Consider the following 19,090-nt stretch of genomic DNA (forward strand, 5'->3'; position numbering starts at 1 on the left):
TGAACAGAAAACGGGTGAGCAGAATTACACCAAATTTGGCAGAAAGTTAGATCCTTACTCAGGAACTGTACTTTTTGTGATTTAGTGTAAACCTGTTTAGCCGTTTTTTTTGAGAAATGAAGGTTAAAAAATAGCGATATCGGGTACAGTGGGACTCCACCAGGAAAACTAAACGCTCTGATTTGTTGCTCTCGTTTTACTGCCATGGGACCAAGCGACGAGACTGGCTGGCCGCAACATGAGAAGAAATGTTCAGTCCCTGAGTTTTGAGAAATAAATAAAAAACACATAGAAGGAGGCAGGGAAGGGGAATCCTGAACCCTAATCCTTCTGGGCCACTGGGACTGCCCAATGAGCAAAAATTAAAACACATATGTTTTTTCTCAGCAAGGTCCTGTTGGACTTTCATGGGGACCAGCACAGCCCCTTTGGCTTCAAGAAGACTCATGAAGAACCCTTTTTTTACAAAAAAGGATAATGTGGGGTGGAGGTCCGTGGACAGTTAGGGGAGATTGGCTGCCCATAAAGGTTTGGGTGCAAGGCCTGGCCACAGGCCAACTCCATGCGACACACACACAAAAGCCATGAGTGGTGGGGATTGGCCAGCTGTCAGGGATTGGATTCAGGGCTGCAATCAACCGCCTGTCATGCATGGCCAAAGCACAGTGGGAGATTGGCTGCAGACATATCGTACTAAGATATTAGTTTCCATTAAAACTATATAGAAATTCACTGAGAAAACCAAAGGTTAAACTGGAGTTATACATAGGTAAGGTAGGAAGATTTTAACTTGTTTAAAATAAAACTTAGAACTTAATTGAAAAACCAAAGGTTAAACTGGAGTTATACATAGGTAAGGTAGTAAGATTTTAACTTGTTTAAAATAAAACTTAGAACTTAATTGAAAAACCAAAGGTTAAAGTGGAGTTATACATGGATCTTCTAATAATAAAATGAATACAGCTTAAAACCAAAAACACAGAAATTCACCAGTTATATGTAACTGACCTAAGTATAACTTGCCCCATTATGATGCTCTGTTTATGAACTCAAGTATTACATCATTAATGACATATGAAATCTGAGGCAGTGCAAGTTATACATAGGGCAATTATGTGTAATTGGTCAAATTCTGTGTTTTCCTTATTTTTAAAACAGAAGCTTTTTTTATTAGAAGACCTGCATATAACTCTGCTTTAACCTTTTTTTCAGTCAAAGTGTGTTTGTGTGTGTGGTGTGCGTGTGCGTGTCTTATGCGTGCATGTTTATAAACCTCCTTATAATTAGACTAGCAGCCTGTCCCGACGTTGTCCAGGTATGACAGATATGAGTGCAATTAGAATGTGCCCTAGCGATATGTGCAGGCGCCGACGCGTGCGTACCTGCTCTGAAGTTCTGGCCTCACAGTACGTTGACCGGGTATGACAGACATGTGTGCAATTCGAATGCGCCCCAGCGATATGTGCAGGCGCCGACACGTGTGTACCTGCTCTGAAGTTCTGGCCTCACAGTCTGCCCCAGCGATATGTGCCTCTTGCCGTCCTGCCGTGCACATCGTGCCTGGGCTCTCGTGCCCGGGCTCTGCATCCACAACATGGCGTGATGCACTGAGACGCCACACGCCGCGACTACGTCACCCGACGGCATACTGAGCCGCCGTGATAAAACGCTCTTCACACACTCCATACGTCACCCGACGGCGTACACAGGGATAGAACGCTATTCACACACTCCAATCGTACGTACACGCCCACCTCAGAGCCGGTGCTACTTTCAACGGACTACTTTGTCACACAACGTGCTTTTACCCTTCTAATGTATATGGTGGGCTGCTGTATAGCCTATGTCCATCTGCTGAAACTGTCCTTTCCAATGCTGTATTGGGTGTTGTGATTGGCGCTGTGGTTCCTGAGCTTACCCGCCTCAAAGGTTTGGGCTCTCTCTTTATAATATTAGTATTGATTAAAGTTGTTCAACAGACCTTTGCATATGTTACGGCAAGCAAGGGTTTGAGGGGTGGCCATTTCGGCTATTCCCTCCCTGTAACATGAGATTCTGTTCAACAGCAAAGCAGAGTTTCTCATGTGCAGGGACAAACTCTGACAGAACATATTTCCTCCTCAATCATCAATCTCTTGAGGAGATGTGTTGAGAGAGACCAACAAACCAACGTGAGAACAGATCTGAACTACCATGCTCTACATTGAAAGGTTAGAACTAAAGACAGCTGTGTCCATCTACAGCCACTTGGTGTTTTTGGAAACCTATTTGTCGATGGCCAGGGATGTGAAAGGTTTCTGCCACATACACAATATCAGCTCCCCCAGGGCATCATAAAGGGAGAAAGGCTTTGATTTTTAGATAGTTGACTGAAGGTTAGGTGATGACTTGTGTTCTTGACTCTGCTATATCAGGACAAATGTCCAATGTTTTTTCTTCCATAGCCTCAACCACTGAAAAACGAGAAGAATTCTAAAACAAGGCCAAATTAGAGAGGTGGAATTTTCCACTCAGAACATATTCAGCTTGCTGCCATGTACTAGATTTGCCAATAAGAAAGAGTTGGAATTGCAGAGGTTAAAAGGTGTTGACCTTCATAATGTACATCATCCACAATGGATGACAAGCTGTCAACTCTCTCCTGTGCACTCTCACAGACATCAATAGAGATCTTATCACTCTTCCCTGGATAGCTTAGTAGAATTCGCTGCTAGACTTGGAAGCTTTTTGTGATTTTGTGTTCTTTCTGCCTTTTTAATAATGTCACAGACCTCCTGGACTGATTCAGAGACCACTAACAAAACCTACATTAAATATCCACATTTGAGGGAAAAGGGTTCTGCATTAATCGTGGTGTTTTCTCTGAAGAAAGAATATGCTACACCAGGTACCCATCCCAGTGACAACTCCTCTTCTTCTTTCAAAGAAGAGGAGGAATGAGAAAAGTTAGGATGTTTTTATTCTTCTTGTGTCTATACACATAGGAGGAGAAATCACACTTCAGCTGCACTTCAATTTTGATCAAGACTAGAAACCAAGAGTCTAGAACTTTGTGGCCAACAGTTTTGTATTTTCTTAAAATCGTATGGTGGCATGCAGTACAGACCTTCTGAGTGAGATTTGACATCCCTTGCATATATCATGGAGATTGATCCTTGTCACCCAGGTGATGCATTTCATCCACTGCAGAGTCAGAATAGGCAGCAATATGCCTCTAGCAAAAAGAGGCAAACATTGAAAGGAAATGAAAAATAAGGCCCCTTAAATGGGAGAAGGTCTTGTTCTTCGTGTTTCTGAAATGTTGCAAAAGGCACTGACTTCATTGAGCCGTATTGTCACATCACATTGCATGCCTCCTGAAGAGACTACAGACAATACAGGACTCAGTGGCAAGACTCATCTGCAACCTCCCCAGGTGGACTCAAGTCGCCCCACACCTCAAGAAGCTACACTAGCTCCCGATCCAGAAGAGATGCCAGTTCAAGTTGTTAAGCCACCCAAACAAGGTCCTGCACAACGAAGGACCAGCATACATCAACAAACAAATGACCTTCCACCAACCAACCACCTCCCTTTTCTTCTTCCTCGCAGACATCTCTAAATCCACTGAGCCAACAGCGGAGAACGCTGCTTCTCCAACCTAGCGGGCAAAGCCTGAACGACCTACACTTCCACCTTAGGACCGTCCTCATCGCTCTGGGAATTCTAGTAAGGAATCAAGACCTGGATGTTCTAATGAGCAGAAAACCTTGAAGCAGCTAGCAACTCCAGTGCCTAGAGACCCCCACTGGTGATTTGCCACACTTTACAAATCCTAATTGATTGATTGATTGAGTAAGGCTTGTGAGTTGCTTTGATTAGACCCACTCTGATACCAACTGCTGCTCATAAGTATGATAAATATGTTTCGGATTTCTGCTGATTTGTTTTTTTCACATTAAATATTTTTAATTTTATTTTTTCAAAGTACAACCAAGATCGCTGGGTGCTTCAATATATTGTACATTCAATACATTAGTCTTTAGCGTGGAACAACTGTAAAAGTCTTTAAATGTAGTAAAACAAAAAAATATTAAAACTGGATATTTGATAGGCCTATTTCGATTTATCCAAGAAGTATTCACCTGCCTGAATATGAATTCAACGCAATCATGTAATTTGTGGTGTCTTTGTTCATTCTGAAAGTCATGTGCATCAATGGATAAAAGGTGGAAACCATTTCCAGTCTTCAAAGTGTATTCGAAGAGCCTTCAGCACAACTGGTATGTTGGAAAAGAAATATTATTCACAAAGGAGACTCACAATGGTTGGCTCCGGCATCCCAATATCATCACCCCTTTTAACCCGTAGATATAGGATATCAGGGATAAAACCTAAGTGGATGTGAAATGGCCACATTGTGGCTTTGCTCATCTTTCCCATTGTTTTGACAGTAGGTCAGACAGCTGCAGCGGTCACAAAGAGTGAGGAAAAAACGAGGGCTTCAGATGATGGGAAATGTCCAGAAATAACTTTCCATTAGAAATTGGAATCCATTTTACCAAAACCCTATGACTCATATACAGCAGACTAACTAGACGCCATACTGTGCACAATCATTTACCTAAAACATGCTAGAACCTTCCACCAAAATCAGACAACCTTTTCAACAAACCAAAACCCAGCCTGACCCCTATAAGGAATCTAGCAATTGCAAAGAATGAGCACATGTTGTTTCAGTGTCAACATACTCACCCCACCAATAGAAATTTCACAGCAGGCTTCTTGCATGGCCACCGTTGGGTCACAATAGATGTGAATTTGCTGAACATCAAACTAGGGAGGAAGGACAGAGAAGGTAGTAAGAATACACTTAAAAGAGTTGGAATGACATGAACACCTATTTGCTATTTTGTAAGTACTGGTCAGAATCTGTCATATACTAGTGAGAAACGGTCATGAGCTGCTCCGTTTCATTAAGAAAATGTAAAAATGGCCTGTCCAATTGTTGATGACAACAATACAGTATCCATTTACTTCTGGTGAAAGATAGACAAAACTAGCTAGTGCCAGTGAGATATGGGCACATCTGTTGTTCCTGTCAAGAGATGGATGAATCTTACTAGCCCTGGTGAGAGGTAGACAGAATTTAATTACTTTAGGTAAGAGGTGGGTAGAACCTCACTGCTCCGACTCCAGGATGAGTTGAGGTCAACGTCTATTTCCCCCTGCTTAACAAAAACTGCAAACTGTTTGGTGACAAGTTACAGAATCAGCTTATTCCTGGTGAGAAGTGGACAAACGTCCAGTACTGCTTGGTAACTAGTTATAGAATATGCTTACTGCTGGTGATAGATGAACAGAAACTGACTTCTACAGTTTCAGTGGGGGGTGGAACCTCAACACTTCCTATGTGATAATATGCAATTTGAAAGATGTCACATCCTGCCTATACTTGCTCAGATTAACATAACCTACTTTCTTCCTTTGAGCAATGGCCAACACCTAATAAATACTGGTTATAGGTAGACAGACCCATCTACTCCTTGTAATAGGTGGGTACACCTTGTTTACTCTTAGAAAATGGTGGGCACAAACCTGCCTAGTCCCAATGAGAGGTGGCTAGGCCTTCTTTACTTTTGAAGACATGGTGGGTAGAGGTGGCCATGTTTAATCCTGGTAGGGAAGTCAACTGAATGTGCCTATTCCTGGTAATAGGAGAGTATTAAATACTTGATATGTATTTACAGGTAGACCACTCCTGGGGAGAGGTAGACAGATTTCTCCTACTGCTAGATAGAGGATGATAGAATTTGCATTTTACTGTTGAAGATGAGCAGAACCGGTCTGCTCCTGGATGAGAGATGGGTATTGCATCTTCACCAATTTGATTAAAGGTAGATATGACAAACCTAGTGCTCAGTGAGATCTGATCAGTTTACTGCTCTATAAGATGGCAACTCTTACTGCCCTTCTATTACAATTGCCTCTAAGCAAGCATGTGAACCTGGTAATAAAAGGAGCCAATCTCCAAGGCATCACTTACGTGAATTGGTGTGCCCTGTGTAGAATCCAGACCGATTATGGTGTGTCCCTCTGCTACAGCACGCTGTTTACTCTCAATGGGCTTGGTGGAGATGAAACTGCAGTCAATATGGATGGATATCGCTCGGTTCTGCACACTGAGCACAATCTTATGCCATTTCAAGTCAAATAACGAGGAGACACCGTCCCCGCTGAAGATGCATCCGACGACTTCTTGGTCCTGTCCTTTGGCTTGGAATTCTAAGCTCCTGTCTTCCCCGTTGAGCCCCAGAGACATCTGAGTACAGACAACAAATCTTGATTAGATGTAAACAAACAATATGAATGCATTGTATCACACGAAATTGAAATCAACATTTTAAGTATAGCCTACTGTCCCACTCCATGAACAGATAAAACATCCATACACAGAATAAGTTTATAGGTTAGGTTTATAACCTCTGAAACTTTATGATAGAGTGAATATTGAATTGCAACAGATTTGCATTAGATCTGACTCAGATCGTGTCCCATGACACTGCTTTGGAAACTTGATTAAGGTAAACCAAACCCAGGGATTCAATATCTCCTTTCAGTATATAATACATTTTTCAACTCTATTGACAATGCCCCTCCTGGCCTCAAGACAAAACCAGGATTTCGTAATTTTACGTTCATTAAAATATACATATAAAATCAATTTGATGTGACTCTCTACTAGAAACCTTAATATCAATATGCATCCTCAAATCAGTGTAGATCTGTGAGGCTTGCAGGTAATCGTTCATTACTACGCCATCTACTGTAGAGAAGGTGTTACAATTTTCCGCCTCAAATCTTGGAGAGGAGGGATGCAAAGACCAAGGCTGATGGTTATGCATACCTAAATGTCCAGATTAGTAGAACAGCAGTAGAGATTGGAAGCAAATTAAGTTTCTCAAACACTTTCCTTGCAGTATAGCAATGGTGACTGACAGATATTTGGTAACAGTACTATACATAAGAAAAAGTGCACTACATCTTACTAGTGATATTTTATTATCTTAAGGATGTATGATGTTATAACGCGAATCAGTACAATGCGTGCCATTAGATCGCAGTCGTTACAACGACTGCGATGTTACCACGCTATGCCATTACAACGCAAGTCTTTACATCGACTTATGCTAGATGGCGTGCTAACATTAGAAAAATTTAATTTACCGTTCCAACTCCAGTCCACTTAACAGTAGGGAAGGTGTTGGGATAGTAAACTACACTATTTGTAATGTTAGCACGCCATTTAGCGCAAGTTGAAGTAAAGACGTGAGTTGTATGGCATAGCGTGGTTACATCGCGGTCGTTGTAATGACCGCAATGTAACAGCATCGCGCTGTACTGACCGCGATGTTAAGGATTTTTCCCCCGTGGGATCTCAGCATCATGCTCTTCTTCACTGCCCTCTACATGAAGAACAATGTAACAATTTTGTTTGGTGAAGATTACGTATAATCAAAAAGTGGGTAATTTAGAGTTTGGCAAACAAGTAGCACTGCCGAAAGTCTGTAGTGCTGACACCCTACCAACTTTACGGTTCCCCCGCTCTATGTAGGATCAGGGGATGTGCTTAGTCTACACTGGCAAAAGCGTGGCTCCATCAATTTGGCATACACCTTTGGCCTGATGGCCCATCTACCAAAGGGCCTTCAGATTAAAGTGATGGTTGCTCTGCTGTACGACCATCTGTAATCATACCTACCTGGGAGCATCATGCAAGGCATGGCGTCCTGGGTAAGGAACATGCACAATGGCTCACTGTGCATAGAGATAAAGCCCCTGCAGGTAATTTCATTATTTTTTGGTTTTCAAGAAACAAACTCTCATCTTCGGAATTTGATTCTAGAAAGCAAAAAATAGTCTGAGCAGGTGCACCGAACATTGTAAAAATACAAAGTTGAACTGCATTCAACCGACAAAAGTTTAGTGCCTTTACCTGCTGGCTAAATTGAAGCGGTGGCTAACCCCTCCTACCAGGCAAGGATCTCTAAATTGAGACTGCAGTGCTGTACCAGAGAACCAGAGGCCATGGTCTCTACAGCAATCCATTCCCAGGATTTAAATAATCCCAACAGTATTTTCTGAGAGACATAAAAAGGTGAAGAATTTAAAAGGCATTCATAGGAAAGCCAGGAAACCATCGTCTTTGACTATTTTCTGAGACAACAGGAAGGCCAAAAAGCTACAGACTTCTTCAAGAGTGAGGAGAAAGACATTCTAATATATGTTGAAGGTATTCCTCTTAGAATAATGCATTTCAAATGGGAATAGGATTTATCACCATATGGGAGAGGACCTGCTCTTTGGGAACTCCAGTGGGAGAGCACCTCTTCCAAGCATGGCTTTAACCCTCCACACAATGCACCAATTTCACAAGTGCAAAATTAGTGATAGCTTGTACAGCCTCAAGACATTAGCAGTATAATACACTTTTACTGGCGTGACTTGCATATGTGGTATTAAACAGATTGAGTTGCAGCCATAGACGGCCTCAAACCACTTCCACTCTTGCAGAAATATACACCTTACAAAGTCAAAAGAAGGAAAGCATATGAATAAAGAAGCAAAGTCATAGAATTGGCAAATATTCTTTCCATTGGTCCTGAAGAGGATCACTGAGTGGAATGACTGGTGACACAGCCCAAAAAGGTGAAGATATAGGCCCGTACATCTACAAATTACGGCCTTGCAGGCAGTGCCATCTTGTATAGGAGCAGCAGGGAACATGACACGTTCAGTTGACCTGCCCTGGAGCAGCCTTACCTGCGGGTAGCCCTCCTGGTCACTGATCTGGAAGATGTACCAGTTTTCTTTGCTTGTCTGTTTCTTCAGCAGTAGCGTAAACACCATTGTAAACTCATCTGGTAAACCCTGAGGGAAAACTTGTCTGAAAAGACAGAAAGAGAATGTGACTCGCAGAACCTTGTAGAAAAAGGACCACCTACTTGAGCATTTGAATACTTGAAGGGGGGTGGGGCATCTGTCTGGCGTTGACCCAAATTATTCCGAATTGGGATGATATCTTTAAGTGACTGGGACCACCATGAAAATTCCTATGCATGTTCAGCTGAATAAATCTATATTTGAGGATAAGTTATTTCCCTCACCTACCTACCCAACAGTGCTGAGATGTCCCTTCGGGGATGAGCCATGAGCTATACCAAAAATAAAATAGCATAACATAAGTGAATACCTGCCCCACATAGCTTGATTTGATTTGGAGAAAGCTTCACAAAACACTTATCAGGGTTTGAGTCAACAAAATGTAGTAACCCACATTGTTGGGTGTAGTTACACATCCCAATAGACAAGTCTGTTCGACCATCCCCCTCTACCACACCACCCCCGGTTCCTCCACCTTTCGACTTTGCCAGGGCCGGTTGTGGTTCCCAGTCCGGCCCTGGCTAATGATCTGCCAATGCTTATCTGTAAAGCACAGTGGAAAACTTATACATAAAAAAACTTCAAGTGGCTAACATCTGAATCGCATACAGATGCACTGGCAAGCATCTTGCAAAAAGTCCCATTCCAAGATGGCTGCTGGTGTGTCCGGACACCTGTGCATGCGTGGGTAGCCATTTTGAAATAGATTTTGTGGAAGAAAATCATTCCAAGATCGACATTGGCACAGGCATTGTGATGTCACTACACATGTGAACATGTTGTAATGCACCAATAGCCATTTTGGCTCTTTTGTAAGTTTTATGTACTATTCCAAGATGGCAGGCAAAAAAGGAAGCAGAGGAGTCCGAAAATCAAGGAGCACAAACCCAGGTCACTGTGTGCGGCTGTGTTTTTTTACAAGACGAAAAATAATAAGCAAGAAGGGAATGGATGGGGAGGACTGGCGAGAAGCCTGAGAACAGGAGCTGAAAGGCGTGGCAGAACTGGCTAAGTGGTGAAAAGCAATGGAAGAGGCTGGAAGGGCAGCATAGCAACAGAAGTAGTAATGTGGGGCAAAACGCAGTGGAAGAGCAGGAAGGAAAAGACAATGGAGAAAGTAAGTAGGTGAAGAAACACAACGGAAAGGGGCAAATATGTAAGCAAAACAAGCATTAGAGAGAGAGAGAGCGAGAGAGAGAGAGACAGAGAGACAGAGAGACACATGCATTTTCATGGAGTGCTGAAAGAAAAAGAAATGGTTCCCTGATTGTAAGAACTTGAAGGATACAATTAAGGCTCTTAATTTTCAGTTTTTACCGATTTTTACAGATAATTACGGACAGAAAACAATGTGTTTCCTGTCTGTATTTATTTTAAAAACAGAAAAATACAGAAAATTGTGCTTCTTATGAGTGACTCACCATGCTGTCTTTCATGAATTCCAGGCAAAAGCTGAGCAGACAAACAGAATGGGGACTTACAAAAAAGGATCGAATTTCCTTAAATACAGGCCTATGTTAACATGCATTTGTAGTATAACACTAATATGCACTTATGGATGTAGCTTTTTGTTATATGTGGCTGCTTGACTTTCTTAGGCGCAACAGGGCATCCATGTACGAGTGCACGTCTAAGAGTTAAATAAATGTGGTACTTTTTACGACTCCATTTATTCTCAAAACACAAAATAAATATGAATGAATACAAACAAGAAAGCCCAAAAATAAATATGGATAAATATAGATGGAAATGTTAAAAAAAAAAACCATAAAACCGGGAGCCCTAGATACAATGAATCCAATGAGAAAGACTTGAAAATAGCTACGCACATACACGAGAAGGAAAGCTGTCAATTAGGAAACAAGGAAACGAGATTGACAAAAAAGCCAACCAATGATAAGCAATGGGCTAAACCAAATCCCTCTGAATATAAGGGTATTGTGTGCAATAGAAATATATACACCAGACAGCTAAATCTGTCTGCTGGCGAAACCTAACAAAAGGTCCACTCAAGGCAGCAGTCGAACATTAGATCAGATTAGATTAGGAAGCTTATATAGTGTGAAAGCTACCCACTCGGGGTTTAATTGCGCTTCAACAACAGGCAAGAGTGATTCTGGCTCAGAAAGGCGCGTCTTTAATTGTCTGAGACAGATAGTCAATGAAGGGTGGAATCTCATATGTTCCGGTAGGGCGTTTCAGAGTTTTGAGCCGTGGTATGCAAAGGAGCAACCTACCATATTGGATCGTTTAATCCTTGGAACTGTGTACAGAGAGAGGTAGCTAGAACGCAAAAAACACGCAGGTTGACACAATTTTATCAAGCTGATGATGTGGCGGGGGCAACCTCAGTCCTTACTTTAACGACATAACAAAGAACATAATGCGTTTCTCCACCATTAGACAGTGAAGCTCACAGAGAAGAGGAGTGGCTGAAGCATGTTTTGGCAGCCTATAAATCAGTCTGGCTGCCGCATTCTGCACCACCTGCATGCATCTTATGGAGGCCTTATCAACCTCCAATACAGAATGTTACCATAATCAAGGCGGGACAGATCGAGTGCCTGGAAGACCGTTCTGTGAGCAGATATAAGAAGAATCCAGATGAATTTCCGAAGCAATTTCAGTTGGCGAATCAAGCCACTGACACCATTGCCACCTGAGGCTTCATAAAGAACTTAGAGTTCACTAAGAACACAAGATTCTTAACTTTAGCAGCAGGGACAGGAATATTGCCTAAGACATCTTGCCAGTGCTATTGTCCCCCAAGTGATGGGTTCGTACCAAGCACCAGCACCTCAGTTTTTTCTCAGTTCAATTTCAGAGAGTTGATATTCATCCAAGATGCTACTCGAACGAGACAGGAATTTAGTGACACAGAGTTGTGTCCTGATTGGATGATAAAGAAAAGATGATTTGAGAATCATCTGCATAGGAGAATAGCATTAGAATATAACTTCCCACCAGGTCTGTCAATGGGCAAGCTTAAATGTTGAAAAGTGCTGGGCTTAGAACTGAGCCCTGTGGGACCCCAGAAGTGGAAGTAAATTCATGACACCTGGAAGAATCACTACTGGAGAAATCCAAGAGATTCAGCCCTTTAGAAAAGAGCATAGTCAGGCAAGTATTGTTCTCTGGAGCCCCAGTTGTGCCAGTCTCCAAATGAGCATGTCAAGAGACACAGTGTTGAAGGCAGCGCTGAGATCAAGTACGATAAGCACTGTAATCTTGCCCTCATCTAGGAGTCGCCTAAGATATTCAGTGACCCTGAGGAGGCCTGATTCTGTACTGTGCCCAGCTCATAAACCTGACTGGGAGTCATGAAGAAAACTTTGTGCTTACACAAAAGTTGTAAGTGGTTTACAAACATGTGTTTCCATTACTTTTGATAGAGTGGGGAGCGGCAAGATGGGTCTATAATTGGACCAGATGAAAGGATCCAAATTAGGTTTCTTCATAATACGGAGAACCATAGCATGCTTTCAAGACTGAGGAATGACTCCCTCCTGCAATGAGCAGTTGAGTAGCCTTACCATAGGAAGCATGATGTCAGGGCCTAAGAGGCAGAGCTTGGCTGCAGAAATGAGATCTTTAGGAGATCACAATCTTATGGCTTGAGCCTGGGTCACAAATGAAGGCAGATCCAGAGCATCCAAAGTGTCTAATGCTTGGTGGGTATTATTAATGGTAGGCAGAAGGTGGCTAGTAATTGGAGAGTTTAGAAGGTTCCCCAGATATCTCCCTCGAGGAATGTTGAATGTTCTTTACTTTGCTCAAAAAGTGCAGTGCTAATTCCTCACGTTGGCTGGGATAAAGCAGACATGGGGGCAGGCCTGCTGGGGTCAGACAGCTTATTTATTATTCTAAAGAGCATCTCAGGACAATGTTGAGCCGAGGTGATCTGATCTGAGTAAAATGTTGCGCTGGCTGGACTGCAGAGACCGTGGTACTGTTTCAAAGCTATTTTACAATCAAGGTCAGTGGAGTCATCGTAGTTGATCCTCCAAGCCCTCTCCAAACTTTTACAGCCCATGTTTGCTATATGTAGTTCCTCAGTAAACCATAGGGCTGGGGGATGGAATCTAGTGGAGTGATGAATTTTTAAGGGCAAGATATGGTCTAGCGAAGTGCCGATTCAAGCATCAATATGAGGCTGATCTTGCCAGAACTCATCCAGGGGATTAGTAGTCGAGTTTCTCATATGGCGATTGAGAGACCCTAAGTCTAATTTTGGCAAAGCCCTCGTCTTGACCTGAGGTCTGTTCCCCTCACTAGCAGCCTCTCAATGGTAAGGCACACTACAAGGGACAGCTAAGTGATCCGTCCAAAAAAGCGGTATCAGAGGCAGGGTGTGCAAGTTTTCACTCGGCAAGCGATAGATGAAAGAGCCAGAAAGAGTGAATTTAGGTGTCAGTTCCAACGCAAACGATTCTGCTTCACAGGGCAGAATAGGCAACTCTTGTGTTATATGTCCCTTAGGGTCATTCTCAGCATTGCTAAGTTACCATGAACTCTGCTGGCATGATGCTGCTTTTGCGCACCTTAGTACATTACTTTATTTTGCAAGACTCTGTTTGTGTGTTTCACATGAGAACGGTCTGCTTTCTGCATTCTCTGCTGTTCTTTGAGTTTGGTCTGAACAGGATGTGCAAGGTCAAAAAACATACCCCTTGTTATTCTGTTCTGGTCAGTCCCTATTACCTAGACACAACATGTTACACACAGCTGCACTGCTAGAGAGCTCCTGTTCTGATATTACGGAGTGGCATGTTGTTCACACACACTTGGAGGGAAACCTTTCCTTGGAGAAGAGCTATGCTGTTCCTATGATGGAAAACTACCATCTAGGCTCTAAGGTTTGGGTTCTGCTGACAAAGCCCAGAGATCTTCTTTTATATAATAAATCTTAACTTACCAAGGGAAGGGTGGTTAGGCCTTATAGTTCTTTTTGCACTGTCTATATATAATAACATCCCCATTCATATTCTATGGTATTGTAACAATGCTAACTGTGCTAAGTTTTTGCATTTTGCTGCTGGTATTAGTTTGTATACTGCATTAAAGAGCACAATAGTTAAAATAAACATTTTGAACTATACTGTAACTGTGACAATCCTTATTGTTGTCAAGTACGAATGAGTGAGCGAAAGGGTATGTCTTGCTACCGCAATTCCTGAGAGAGTCGAGAGTGTTGTGTTCTGGGTTGTCTAATCATTTGAAGCTTTGTTACTTTGTCGGAGAATGAATGAGACACTATAGCTAGTCGGTTTGGGGATTTTGGGTAGTAAGGTGGTAGGAAGGTACAAGCCCTATACACAGAGGTCCTGTTTTCCTGCACATAGCTCTGTGTTGGTGCAGAACCCCCGCAACACTTGCATTTTACATTTGTATTTGTCTTTCAATACAATTGCTATCCCACCTCCCGGTCTATGTGATTTATTTCTCCTCAAAGACAAAAGTCAAAAAAGAGACGCCTTTGGATAAATGCCAAAATTTACACAATGTTTTGCAAAGTGTGCATTTATCCAAAGGGGTCTCTTTTTTGACTGTTGTCTTTGTTGTACCCCTCCCTTTGGATGGTGGGTCCCTCTCTCTTATTCTGAGATTTATCTCTCCTCACCATGGAGTAACTTTGAGGAAGAGCTTCAATTACGTCCGGCATTGAAGCCTCATGAAGTCAGGTTTCCGTGATAAACAGGGCAGCCAGAGGATAGACCTCTAAAAAATTTAGGAGATGTTGCTGATGACGTAGAAGTGAGCAAACATTAAGATTTAAAAAAATAAACGTATTCTCTTGCATGGTGAATGGGGAAAAAAACTCATCATGCCACGAAACAGCAGCAGTGAAGCCACCCAAAGGCAGCTCCATACTCCCATGCAGGTTAGGAGTAAACATGCAGTTCGTGCATGAGTTTAATTCCTCATCCAAGTCAAGAGAACCTCGAGAACCCACAGCACAAGGGGCTGGAGTGCTCTAAATAACTCTGCAGAGAATGAAATCTGGTTTGGAACTAAAAAAGCAGAATCCCTGGCCCAATCTGGCACGGATGGGTGCAGATGGGCTTGCCATTGGTGCACCTCCAGTGTGCCGGTGGCACGTCTGCACACTGGGCTTCCTTAAATAGAGAGGCTGGGACAGATGAAAAACTAGACTGCCAACCAAGATGGCGTCTGTTTGTGTGCTGTAGGGATTATAACTGGCACTGAACACGGCAAGGTGGAAAAGCCCAGTAGCACTAATTCAGTGCAAATACAGAAAGACCCCCTTATCAGATTTATTTCTAAAAAAGTATTTAAAAAGTGTCCTCCCTCAAAGTCTTAAAAGGCCCATCATGATCACGAGCGGATCGCCACCACTGAGCCGGCGGTGGTGATCCGCCTGCCTAATGACCCATTTTCACCCCTGCCATATTAGTATGGTGAGGGGCACTGCAGCGGAAGGAAAGACCGACCGCCGCTTTTCCGCCGGTCGGATTGCCGGATGGGCGTAAAAGGCACAGGTAATGGTGTCGGTGCCTTGCAGGCACTGCCATCCATGTTAGGATGCATGCATTTCCATGGCGGAGACTTCGTCATGGAAAGGCATGCAGGATATCTCCGTGGGGGCCCATTGCAGGCTGTGCTTAATACTATTACATGTATTGCAAAAATGCCAAGTCTAATTTTTGTCACAGCAATTAACTGTTGCTTTTTATTACTGAGTTTTTATGCCAGCCTGCAGAACACTAACATTCTAGAATGACTGCTAATGTTTTCTAATGCGCAGCAGCCATTTTATTTTGTTTTATACAATTTCACATTTTCTGCACTGTGTAGTAAGCATAGCCTTGTTCTGAGGATTAGCATTATGAAGCGAGAATTTTAGAAAATAATGGAATCAATGGCTGTCTGTGCCTTCAATATCTTTTCTTCAAGGTCTTTTCACATATTTTCACATGAGAGGATCTTGGCACCTGCTCCTTAACTAGCATCAATTAGTTGCAGTCTATATCACGTGCTCACTCTCCCGTTCACTTGCATTGGGAAAAAATTGTATAAAAATGAGCATCTAATGTATGGGTTTTAGCATGCAATGCTCCAACTGATTTAGGGCGGAATCTCTGATCTGCTGCAACTTCAATTGCATCACGTTATCTTGCTTTCTTATTGGCTATTTTGCACTAAAAGCGTTAGACTATAAAGGTTATCCCGAATGCTGTGTTTTTCTTTTACACATCCAGTCATAAGCAATGGGCTTGTTCTAAGCCCAAAGTATTCATTATATTGTAGACAATAGGTTTTCTATGACAGACAGCTGAAGCCTATTAGTGTCTGAGTTATATTCAATCATTCCACTCGTCACATTTTAGTTATTTGAACTTGCACAGCACAACATGTACACAATAACAGCTCTGCAGCCTTAACATGCAGCACACAGGACAAACCAAGTACTACTTCGACAACTTTGCTTGCCGTTTTACCAAAAATGCAACTGCAGCAAAAGAGACATCATGAACCCTTTCAACCCCCAAAACACCACTGCGTTGATATCTTGTACACCCCTCTGTGCCTCCTATTTGCTGCTCACGAGGAGGAGGAAAAAGAGAAAACGACAGAGAATGGAGGGGGTTCTTCTAAGTTCCTGGTTCCATTTTGTGTCTGTTGTTGTCTTCATGGCCCATGATATCACTGGCAGAAAATGTAATGGAGGAGTAGTAAAGGCCAAATCAGGGGAAGCACGTGCTACCCTGGGCTGCTCCTGGGTACTCTTAGGTAAAGCCTGTGAGTTCCACCCGCAGGAAGAAGGAGCTCAAGGCGCATTGCAGCCCAGCTCTGTCAAAGCCCCAGGTGTGCCCTGCACCCCTCCAACCACCCTCGAATGGGGGCAAGAGGTGACCATTGCACTCCTCTAAAAAGGGCATTCCCCCCAGTCAGAGGTTTGAGTATTCTAATCTGAAAGATGTCGTTTCCAAACACTCATCTCCTACAAATGCAAGACAACAGATGTTGCTTTTCTTCGAAAAATGTGCCAGGAATAAATCTGGGCACTCGAGAGTCCAGAATTCATGAGTGATGTCAGGAAGCAGGCATGGGGCCAAACTCTACCCTCTGGGGTAGAGCAACGATGCAGTAATGGATGTGTCATTTATATGTGCAGTGGCATGCCTGGGATGGTCCCACCTGGTGTCTGTGACCCGAGGAGGTGGCCTGGCATCTGCTTTGTGCACAGAACAGCAGCAGCGGCAGCAGGCGGCCAGGCCTGGGAGAGCCGAGGGATGCAGGCACTCTGTGTGATCTGCGCGAGAGGGGATCCACCACAGCGGAGAAGCCCAGCACGGAAGGCAGATGTGAGATTTTAAGGAGGCAGGAGAGAGCGTTGGGAGTATTCTGGGGAAAAGCATGGCAGACTCATGAGTGAACAGCAATCAACCGTTTTTTAAAGTGAAATCAAGCTCCTCGGCTCCATCAAAGTTTGTCACTTTTCAGAAGTCTTTTGGTAGGAAAAGCTACCCTGTTGGAGGGCGGAGCACCTCTCATGCTGTAAGCCCATCTATATGGGTTTAACCCATTTCACCCAACCATTGACGCGGACTCCTGGAGGCTAGCTGACTGGGCTATGGAGGGCTCCTTTGTGCACCACTATTGGCCTGAGGGTCACTCTGAGACATTGGTGTCTTGCAGATGTCTGCCATTTCTGTCCTGAAAGTCCCAGTGTGGTTTGTTTTAGCGTGCCTTGTATGAGCGGGAAGAGTAGCAATCTGTTCCCCTATGAGAATCCAGTCCCTGAGTGCGGTTCTGGGAGTAGCATCCTGGAATTACGCTTCCTATTTGGGTAGTTTTGCTCCCAATATTTCCACAGACACCAGAATACCTGATAGACATTCCAAAATGAAGATGCTTGTCTTCCAGAGACCAAATATTTAATAACTCCCAGTCAATAACTGTAGCAGGAACGCAGGTGAGCCCAGAGAACCGTTCAAGACGTATGTATGACTGGGACAGTCTTCACATGTGGAGATCCCCAGAAGCCAGAGGGATGGGAGGCGTAAGAGAGCCAAAAGTCTCCGTCAACCTCCAGCACAAACACCATCCACACACTAAACCTCTGAATAACCAATCTGCCACCGCCACACCATTCAGCACTGCCTCACACCCCATTGATTTCAATCCAACCTGACTGTTAGTGAGTCAAGTCGAGAGGCCACTCTGGGTCAGTTACGCTTACACTGGTGTTATCCAAGCACCTCCAGCAAGAGCCAATTACAGCAGAGAGGGAAAACGGGGGTTGTTCTATGGGAGGTATAATACAGAGGCGGGGGGGGGGGGGGGGCAAACAACACTTGTTCTAGGAAACCTGGGCTGAACAGGCCTTTCATTCCACCGGGCATTTCCCTAGAGGGCTGTAGTTCTTGAAGTCAAGTTTTGAAAGCTTCGGCCATTCCTGGTGCCTCTATCACTTTCTCCATCTTTCAGAGAATTGCAGCAGGCATGGAGAGGCTTTAAGAGAAAGGGAATGATGGGGAAAGTAGAGAGAAAGTGATCAGACAGGGGGAAGAAGCAGAGGTGAGAAGGAGAGAGAGAATGGGTGGATGGAACGAGAAATGTTGCCTAGGAGATGAAGGGAGCGGGCTGGTTAGAGCATTTTTTCAGGGCTGCTTTTGGTTCTCCAGTCGGACCCTGTGGGAGCTGACTCTCTGTCTGTACTGGAGAGAGTACAGAATGCAGCAGTTTGCTGTGGACAAAACGTTACTACATAGGAAATGCTTACTGAGACGTGGGACCAAAACCGCAGCATTTTCAGCTCAGCACAGAACGGGAACAGTAACTGATAGAGACAACTATTTCAGGTTCACGAGTTGAAATAAAAATATGAAACATATCAAGATGAATGTGACACCACATGACAAGAAACAGTAATGACGAGATGGAGGAAACGAACTACCGCTACATAGAAAGGCCAAAGACAAGAGAATGACAGGCTGACAACTGGTGGGGGACAGAGTTCGGGAACTAGCAGTGATAGTCACAGGGAGTGCAGAGTGCTTACTAAACACTGCTAACACTAACGTGGGTTCTAAGAACTCAAGAGGAGGCCCATTAGGAGACACATGGATACTCTTGTATCCAATTAAAAGGACACAGCTGGCATTACTAGATGTTAACCATAGCATCACAAACTGCTGTTTCG

At 43.5% G+C, this 19,090-nt stretch overlaps 1 protein-coding gene across 3 annotated transcripts in view; it reads right to left on the bottom strand.

The window, feature by feature from the left end:
• Positions 1–19,090, bottom strand: part of COL16A1 (collagen type XVI alpha 1 chain) — an 831,382-nt gene that overhangs the window by 541,391 nt on the left and 270,901 nt on the right. For all 3 annotated transcript variants that reach the window (XM_086955641.1, XM_086955640.1, XM_086955639.1), the window contains exons 5-7: positions 8,803–8,926; positions 6,026–6,301; positions 4,735–4,815 (exon numbers count right to left, since the gene is read on the bottom strand). In XM_086955641.1, coding sequence (XP_086811767.1) covers positions 4,735–4,815; positions 6,026–6,301; positions 8,803–8,926 — 481 coding nt within the window. The remainder of the gene's footprint in view (positions 1–4,734; positions 4,816–6,025; positions 6,302–8,802; positions 8,927–19,090) is intronic.

This window comes from Lissotriton vulgaris, chromosome 2_1 (genome assembly GCF_964263255.1).
Source record: "Lissotriton vulgaris chromosome 2_1, aLisVul1.2, whole genome shotgun sequence".
In the NCBI taxonomy this organism is placed as follows: Eukaryota; Metazoa; Chordata; class Amphibia; order Caudata; family Salamandridae; genus Lissotriton; species Lissotriton vulgaris.